The sequence below is a fragment of the Odocoileus virginianus genome, chromosome 28 (genome assembly GCF_023699985.2).
Source record: "Odocoileus virginianus isolate 20LAN1187 ecotype Illinois chromosome 28, Ovbor_1.2, whole genome shotgun sequence".
Taxonomy (NCBI): Eukaryota; Metazoa; Chordata; class Mammalia; order Artiodactyla; family Cervidae; genus Odocoileus; species Odocoileus virginianus.
Genome location: NC_069701.1, coordinates 33,181,702 through 33,190,873, shown reverse-complemented (window position 1 = coordinate 33,190,873; position 9,172 = coordinate 33,181,702). Strand labels below are relative to the sequence as shown.

The 9,172-nt window shown below is 48.4% G+C and overlaps 1 protein-coding gene across 1 annotated transcript; it reads right to left on the bottom strand.

Moving 5' to 3' along the window:
• Positions 1-215: 215 nt before the first annotated feature.
• On the bottom strand, positions 216-8,967 carry LOC110150861 (pregnancy-associated glycoprotein 2-like). The gene is made up of 9 exons (XM_020913934.2): positions 8,879-8,967; positions 7,663-7,813; positions 6,576-6,693; positions 6,354-6,472; positions 4,939-5,132; positions 3,729-3,845; positions 2,012-2,153; positions 1,832-1,927; positions 216-368 (listed from the first exon to the last, which is right to left on the bottom strand). The coding sequence occupies exons 1-9, from the start codon at positions 8,929-8,931 to the stop codon at positions 216-218; spliced, it is 1,143 nt and encodes a 380-aa protein (XP_020769593.1). The 5' UTR covers positions 8,932-8,967.
• Between the last annotated feature and the right edge of the window lie 205 nt (positions 8,968-9,172).

Genomic DNA, 9,172 nt, shown 5'->3' with positions numbered 1-9,172 from the left:
CTAGATCCTTCCTGCATGTGATGCACCTCCTTGACCCAAAGAGAGTCACTCATTCTTATGAGCACCATTGAGATGAAATTCTTTATTCTTTATAGAGAATAGGGCTTTGCAGAGCAACAAACACAGTTCACCAGCATCCCTGGCCCTACCCAGGGTGCCCTCACATGAGTATGTGTTTGGAGTGGATCTGATTGATTCCTGAAGTAGCCCAGCATTTACACTGCAGGAGCCAGGCCAATCCTGTTGTTTCCTCGATCGAAAACCGAGAAATACAGCCTCAGGAAGACATCACCCAGGATCCAGGTCTCTGACTCGTTCACACGCTGTTGGCGCATGAGAAAGTTGCTGAAGCAGCTGCCCGACAAACTCTGAGGAAACAAAAATACATAGTAGTCAGCCTGAGCCCTTACCTGCTCCCCTCATCAATATCCAGATTTGGCAATCTTCCTGGTTTTACTTCCTCCCTTTGGTAAGAATCAAGTGACTCTCTCAGCAGCGGTAGAAGTAGGGGCCCTTCCAACAATTAGAAGGGCCAAGACACACAGTTGCCCTTAGGGGGGGATTGGGCAGACAGGCAAGGATTATAAGATGCAAACATATAGAGAAGATGGATAAACAACAAAGTCATACTGTATAATACAGGGAACCATATTCAACATCCCATGATAAACAGTAATGGAAAAGAAAAAAAAAAAAAAAATATATATATATATATACACACACACACATATATAATTGAGTCTCTTTGCTTTATGGCAGGAATAAACAGATCATTGTAAATCAACTATACTTCAATAAAACTTATAAAAAGAGAACAAGAATGGCCTGTAATTCCTTGCTGTTCCTTGCTCCCTCTTTTCTCTGCAGAAAATGCTGTTTCTTCTCCTTCCCCACAACCCTTTTCCCTAAAACTGTGCTTGAGCCCTCTGAGAAGCCTTCCTTGACCCACACTCACCCTCCCTGGTCACTCCAGGCTGGGTTGGTGATTTTCCCTGGTGCCCCCAAATCTGTAGCCCTCATCACCCCTAATCTGCTCCCGCAACCCCTTTGCACAGCCCCCAGGGGTGCCGTTTGCATGGAATTCAGTTTAGATTTGCATTGACCAAGAAGCGTTCCTCAGGTCTCCATGAGTCTGGGGTTTTAGAATTAATGAAATTCCCTGTCTTCCTCAAAAACTTCTTTGAGCCCATTAGCCTGCTCTGAACTCCCGTGGAGAACTGACATCAAGCCTCAACTGTGTGCAAGAGTTGTGCAGTCTCTGTGCACCTTTTACTCATATTAGCATCCAACTGAGGAGTCAGGTATCCCAACTCACAGATGGGGAACTGGGGCTTAGCAAGGGGAAGTTGCAGCCAAGGACTAGGGTAACCATGTAATTTATGATCCCAACCCGGACACTTTTGAGAAGGGAAGGGAGATTGTTAATCACTAGAGCGGGAGAGAACACTGGATCTGCCCCCAGCCAACCCTCCTTGTCACTTGGCTATTTCACAGATTGCTAGAGCTGACTTTCCATGTCCGTGCATCTGAGGGCTATGGTTGAACTGAAGCTCTTTAAGGCAAAGGCCCTTAGTGTTCCCCTCTCCTTGTGACTCCCACCATGCCGACATGGGGTAGTGACTCCACACTTATTTCAGAAGGATGGATGTCCCAGACTGTCCTTTACTCTCAAGTGGTTGGTTTTCTGGGAGGCACTGGCCCAGCCACAGGGGCTCAGCCACATCTGTAATGATGTGTCTGAGCCTGCAGAGGGCGCCCTACTCCCAGCAGCAGCCCAAGGGTTCCTGCAAGTCCCAGATTTGAGAACCAGCCCCCAGGGTTGTCCCCTCACTTGGACGTAAGCTTGGGCGGGTACTGGATAGTCTATTCCATTGATAGTGAAGACAACGGGAGGCAGTGTCCCGATGGTTTGGCAGGAAACCAAGTGCTGCAACAGAAAGAGGGAGAGAGGTTGGATCTGCTGATCTTTGTGCGAAGAGCCTGGGAGTGACCCCGTGGAGTGACCTTTCACCTCATGACCGACGGGCCTGGCGTGGATGAGATTCTGGATTTCTCTGACCTGTCCTCTTGGGCCATGCAGAAGGGAAGTCCCCGTATCCAAGAGGGCCTGGCAGCCACGTTTACAAGCAACCACTGTCCTGTTCATGGAGATGCTGAGAGAAAATGCGATAAAACAGGCACCAGTATCACTCTGAAATCTCCCCCACGACTGCCCCCTGAACATGACTGCCTGACTGTCTCCTGAACAGCCTTTCAGCTCTTGCTCTGACTCTGTTTTCCTTTGCTCTGGTCATTTCATCCTCTTTGACTTCCCTTCAGTTATTGAATGCACCAGCTCTTTCATATCTCAGGGCCTTGGCATGTGCTGGTCACCCTTCTTAGAAGGCCACATGTCTCCTTGGTCTAGATGATTTCTGCTCATCTTTTAGTTCACAGGTTAAATGTCACTTTGTCAGTGAAGTCTTCCTCCTAAACTAGATCGTGCTCCTGTCTTGCTCAGTCCTGTAGACTCTTCCCCATGTCTAGCAGGTACCAAGGTGGTAACTCACTGTGTGTGTGAGTCATCTCGGGTACGTCTGCCTCACTAGATGTGAGGGCAAGTTGTGTCCTCAGTGCCTCCCTGAAGTGCCAGCACACAAGGGGTGCACAATGTATGTTTGTGAATGAATCAGTGAAAAAATGAATGAGGAACATCCAGATACTATATCTGGTGTCTGACCAATAATGGGAGTGAATATGGAGGTTTCCTGAGGCAACAGATGCTCAGAGTGTTAGTGGGAGGGAGACACAGGCTGCCCTGGGAAAGGTTGTCTTCATGCACCGCCCCTTCATCTGTCTCAGACACTGAGGCCCGCAGCCAGGCAATGCCTGAGCTAGCCCAGAGGGCCACTGAAACACAGGAAAGCATTTGTCTGAGGGTATCACACAGATTCCCATCAATCAGTGCCTCTTGTTTCCAGGCCACTCCTGAATCCCAGCTTCCTGATTCCTTCTGTCGCAGCCCCTGCCCCACTGTGTGCCTTGGAAGAAAGGCAGGTAGCTATGGCTAGGAAGGTATCTCTCTGAGTTGCTTTCAAGTCTCAAGATTGCAGCCAACCTCTCTCCACTGCTGGGTAGCTTCTCCCTAAGAAGACCAATTTTACCAGTTTGTTAAGGCCTTGCGCTGTTTTTAAACCGGCAGTACTGTGTACTGAGAACTTTCTCAGTCCCAGGTAGCCCTGGACATCTTATCACAACCATTTTCAGGCTGGTGAAATTCTCCCTGATCCTCTTTTCACTACATTTTAGGGTCCTCAAACATGTTCCCCACCTCACAGTGTGGTGGGTGCAGCCCTCCCCCAGCTGCACAGGCCTCTCTGGACCCCATTCCCCTGATCAGAGCCCTGATCAGGAGGCCTGGTGTGATTGTCAAACCATGGGTGATGTGTGTATCTGTGTGCTTGTATGTCTGCGTGTGTCTATATGTGTCTTGGGTGTGTGTGTGTTTCTATGTCTGCATATCACTGTTTCTCTATGTGTCTGTGTTTGTGTGTGTGTTTGTGTGCCTTTGTGTGTTTATAAGTCTGATGCTGTGTGTGTATCTATGTGCATCTTTTTGGGTGGAGTCTGTGTCTGTGTATGTGACTGTGTGGCTGGGGTGCATTCGTGTACGTCTGCGTGTGTCTGCATGTGTCCACATGCACATGTGGGAGCATCACTTGGAGTGGCTCTCGGAGGGAGATGATTACCTGTCCATGTTTATAAGCCACTTGCCCACTGGGGACACTGGTACCCAGTTGAGTTCTCCCTTATAATAGGTACGGTTCACCCCTCCAAACATCACCACGCTGCGGTTCTCCTCCTGACTGTGGAGAGAAGGAAGAGAGGGTCTTGTTGGAGGAGAGTAACACCACACGCTGTCTGAGGGTTGTGCTTATCCACCCATCAGGGGCACTACTACAGATTCCATTTTACAGATGCAGAAACTGAGGCTCAGAGGGGTTGAGTAGTGGACCCGGGTTGGTCACAGCTAAGGAATGTCACAGAAGTTCAACGGTAGGCAGTCAGGCTGGGCTTTGACCACTCAACTTTCTGAAGAGGACCTGGTCCTATATGGTGACCTTCCAGGGGGGTCTGGCTTCCTCCTTGTCTAGCCTGTCATTTTTCAAAAACAGCCCAGGCTCAAGGACAATAAGGGTGAGGGTTAGTATCACCCAGGGTTCGCTTCACGAGCCTGTGACCTGTGCTGTTAATGGGGCTCTCCCTATCTTGAAATCCAAATACTTGCTAAACAAAGGGTCCCACATTTTTATTTTGCACTGGCTCCCACAGACTGTGTAGCTGGTCCTGGGCTCCTGGTGAAACGTTAGTAAGGAAGGAAACATTCATGCCACCCCTCTCCTTCTTTCCATATCAAGTGTGTGTTTGTGTGTGTGTGTGTGTGTTAGTCACTCAGTCCTGTCTGACTCTTTGCAACCCCATGGACAGTAGCCCACCAGGCTCCTCTATCCTTGGAATTCTCCAAGCAAAAATCATGGAGTGGATAGCCATTCCCTTCCCCAGGGGGATCTTCCTGATCTAGGGATCAAATCTGGGTCCCCTACATTTCAGACACATTCTTTAACATCCGAATCACCAGGGAAGCCCTTCCATATCAAACCCATCAGCAAATCCTATTGCTTTTTTTCCTCCAACCTGTTTCCTGACACCTTCCATTGTTCTCCCTCTTCCCTCACCCCTGGACCAAGTCCCTACCCCTGAGCCCATGATCATGGTTTTGATCAATAAAACTTTATTTACAAATACCAGTGGTGGGGCCAGGTAAGGCCCTGGGGCCATAGTTACCCTGGGCTAGACTATCTCTCAGGAAACTTCCGGATCAGGTGGTCTATATATTTTTCATGCAACTGAAAGCATCTTACCATTGAATTAGAGAGGTCTGGCCCACCTCAGACTTACCTGCTCAAGTAGAAGGCAAAGACAGGCTCGGAAATGACTCCTTGTTTCCTCAGGTTGTCGAAGACCGGGGTGGCTCCTGTGACAGTGGGGCGGGGGTAACCTAGTCCCAGGATGCCATCAAAGGGTAAAGCTTCTAACCCAGACTCCTTTAGACTCAGGCCAAATGGCTGGGCCACACTAACCAGTTTCCCGATCTGTGGAGAGGAGAGTGTTCCCACATAAAGGATTGGGACGTGGGGCTGGGACCGGGCTGGGGTGTAGATATCATTAGCACTGCAGAGAAGAACTGAGGCCTGACTGTACTCTGGACTGATCTCAGATGGTTAGACCAAGCTGGGACAGGAATTCGTGTTCCATTTTTGCGGGGCTGTGGATTTTAACAACACCTGTTCCTTCTGCAAACACCATCTGAATGAGTCAAATTGGCCCTCATGCCTTCTGTACAGGTGGGGCAACCAAGAGTCAGGACAGGACCCAGTGGTTCCCCTGGAGGACAAAATGAGTAGAAAGCAGAATAGCCTTCTCTTTGGCATCACTATGATGTGATGACAGAATGAACTGAATTCAAGGCAATGCTTGTGAATTCTGCAACTGCCCAGAGAGACAGAAGCCCCATTATATAATGTCACTGGCAAGGTCCTCCAGAAAATTCTGCCTGGGAAACATGTATTTGGGGATGTGTTTGCATGTGCATGTGTTTGTTTGAGAAAGAGAGAAAAAAAGAGAGATCTGAGAAAGAGACAGGGTGGGGTGGGTGCAGAAATATTCAAGCACTTAGGGGAAGTCAGGAGATAGTTTTTATTATACTGTCAAAATTTCCCTAGAGTGAGAACCCACTTATCAGTCCCCCTCCCATGTGTTTGGCCCCTTGCTTTCCCTGTCTGGATACCTGAAGCTCTGTGCTGCCCCCAGGGACCCCGGATCAGTTTTATCCTCTTCCCAAATTCCCACACCTGCTTGAGTCCTGATTGGCCAGCCCAACTCCACCACTTACTAGATGTGTGACCTTGGCCAGGCCCTTGCTCTCTGCACCTCAGTTCCTTCACCTGTATCATGAAGTTAATCATAGCACCTGCTGCATGTGATTGTTGCAGGGTCACATGAGTTATTACCATGAAAGTGCCCAGCATAGTTTGAGAATATAAATGTGGTGTTTCTTCCCCCTCTCCCTGCTCCCAGTGAAATGAATCTTGAGCTGCTCATGGGCAAAGGAGCTGAAAGCCCATGCCCCAAGCCACTGTCTGGATTAGCTATTCTGGGAGTTTGTGTGTCCGCTGAGACGCTATCTACCCAGGGACAGGGTCCTGAGGGGCAGACATCGAGTCACTAGGAGACTGCCAGCTCATCCGCTGTCTGTTTTGTAGCAGTGGTTGCTCCCAGAGACAGCCCCAACTTGGCTTCTGTTTCCACATTACCCGAACAGTGTCATAGCCAAGATATCCGTTTATCATCGCAGAGTTGTATTTGATACTGAAGATCTTGTTCGTGGCCTTGAAGGTGGAGGAGTTTTGAGGGACAAAGCTCTTGTGTTTATCTGCAGACACAAGAGATGAGTGTCCGCCAGGTGCCAAGGATGGAGAAGGGATTTGGAGGGGAAACACAAGATGGGTGAGGTGGGGAGGGGAGCAGGTACTCACAGCAGCTGGGACTATGGCAGTATATGGAGGGCACCCACAAGCTAGATGAGCCAGTGTCAAAGAGGACCCGGAACTCCTGAGGGGGTGTTCCAATGTTGATGGTGCCGATGTAGACAAGCTACAGAGGCCAAGGTGGGTTGGTTAGGGCAGACTTGGCTGCACTGGCCACTCTTGATTCACAGACTGCTGCCACCTTTGAGGTGTCCTGTGTCTCCTGAAATCACTCTCCAACCACACCACCTCACAGCTTCTGCTCAGATCACTGCCTGATTTGATTCCTTTTCTTTCTGTTAGGGCTGCGTGGCGTACTGGATCTTACTGCCTTGTCTAAAGATGGAACCTGCCACTCCTTCAATGGAAGCACAGATTCTTAACCACTGGACCACCAGGTAAGTCGTGGCACCTTCATTTGAGAAGCTCTCCAGTCTCCTTTTCAAAGCCCAAACTGAGCCCCTTCTTTTACAGATGGCCCTCCTAGGTCACCCCAGGCCACTTCTAAACTCGGACCATGTCCTCTCAACACCAGGCAGGTGGCCATTTTATTTGACAGCTAGTTACTCCCTGCCTGTATCTCAGGATGGCCTGTGCATTCATGAAGAAGAGATCAGACTTTTTTTCAAATCAATAGCAACACTATAGTGTTAGATTCATATGGCCTCACATGCCATAGGGGCTCAGTAACATTTTTACTGGTATCCATGCATCTATGGATGCTGACATTCCTCTGGCCGAGATTTCACAATTGATTTGGAGTTGCCTTTATCTTTTGATTGGCATGGCTCACCCTTCATCTGTAACTGAGTGGTTCACTTAGTTCAGAAAGGACAATCTCCCTTAAACTAATGATACACCTTTAGCACAGAAAAGGATATTTATCTGCCCCCAGGTCATTGCTTGGTCCAGTCACCACAGACAAAGAGCTGAGGATGAGTGCCTTCTCCTCTGGGAATGGGTCCCTGTTCCCCCGTGTTTCTGACTCCTGCAGGAGCCCCAGCCCCAACAACCCCACTGGCATCTCCACTTGAGCCCAGGGCAGAGCCAGAGCACCAGGGGGCGCTGTGGAGCGCCGTCCTCCTGACACACTCACGTCCTTGTAATTCCTCAGAGGATGATAAACTATGTCTTGGTCGTTAGTGGCATTCTGGGACAGGCTGTGAGGGTGTTCCTCAGAGAACTCTGTCAGCGAATTTCTTCCCCTTAGGGTTTCTCGCATGGTCTTCATTTGCGTAAGAGGGATTCTTTCACCGGCCGTGAGGAAAGAAAACAAAGAAGGGGCAGCAATCAGCGGTCTGTGTTACACTGTCATACCTGACGTTGTAATGGCACTGTGTATTTCCCAAGCATTTTTATGAGTGTCACCTTATTATCAGGATTCCGTGCAATGACCATGGCAAAGACAGGTCTGAACACAGGTTCTGTTGCATAATCTTGGGTAAGGCATATGACCATTTGAAGTCTCCATTTCCCCGTCGGTAAAAAGGTGGTATATAGTAATCCCCACCCCATGCCACACAGAATGGCTTAGATATTAAGTGAGATGATGGATATAATGCACCTGATATATAGGAAGTCTCAGTAATGGCAGCCATTATCATTGCTGTGGCCATCCCACAGTATCCTTCTCAAGGAAGCTTGGAGGGGGAAGTACAAGGGGTTCATCATCCTCTTTAAACAGGGGAGGAATTTGAAATGCAGGGAGTTGGAGACTTGGTTGAGGTCATACTGCTTGTTAGAGCTAAAAGAGCAGGGAAATAGTACTATTGATCTTTATTCTGGGCTCAGGCAGGAGAGGGGAAGCCAGGAGATGGAGAATAAATTATGGAGGTTAAAAGAAGCCAAGAAGAATGTTTTTAAAAAGGAAAAAATCTAAGAGAGTTCTGCATGCACAGAGACATCCAAAGAGATAGATAAAATAGAGAGATACAGAGTTGAAGACAGACACATTCACACAGAAATGAAGAGAGACCAGAGAGGAGACCTAGAACCACATATAAGAGAAATGTTGTTTCTTCAGACCACACCCACAGTTGCACAGGTTGTGCACTGAACAATTTCAAGGAATGCAATTTTACATAGGACATGATATGGCTGGACCCCAAGAGTTGTGCGATCCTACAGGTTTGCCTGGAGAGCCTAGGGCCTCACACAGTCTCTGGCAAGGTACTTATCAACAAGTGAGAGTTGACTTTAGACTGTCAGGGAGTGATTACATTCCCTTCTAACCCTGACAGGTGGAAGAATAAGAGGACAAGAATGAAAAACAGAAAAAAAGGGATGATGTCACTTATAGTCCCGGCACTTACATGACCATGCACTCTGAGAGAGCTACCAGCCCGAGGAGTCCAAGCCACTTCATGCTTCTGTCCTCGATTGAAGTACTCAGGACAGATTGAGTTCTGAGCATGCACTGGTGGTGAAGTTTACCTAGCTATATATGCTCTAACCTGTTCTAACGTTCTCCTTTAAGCCACCATGAGTCTGATGAGAAATATGAACCTTTAGATAAAATCTTTGCCTCCATTGGTATCTGTGAGGAGTGCACTTGGAAAACTCTTATAATACACAATAATCCACTGTAATCTCTTCCTTTGTTCCTG

Excerpts from the sequence above, each read along its gene's own strand:
- LOC110150861 (XM_020913934.2), bottom strand. The coding sequence starts at position 8,931 with ATGAAGTGGCTTGGACTCCTCGGGCTGGTAGCTCTCTCAGAGTGCATG. Across the intron at positions 7,814-8,878 it reads CTCTCAGAGTGCATGGTCAT|AATCCCTCTTACGCAAATGA; the intron begins GTAAGTGCCGGG and ends GGCCGGTGAAAG. Across the intron at positions 2,154-3,728 it reads TGGCTTATAAACATGGACAG|CATCTCCATGAACAGGACAG; the intron begins GTAATCATCTCC and ends ATTTTCTCTCAG.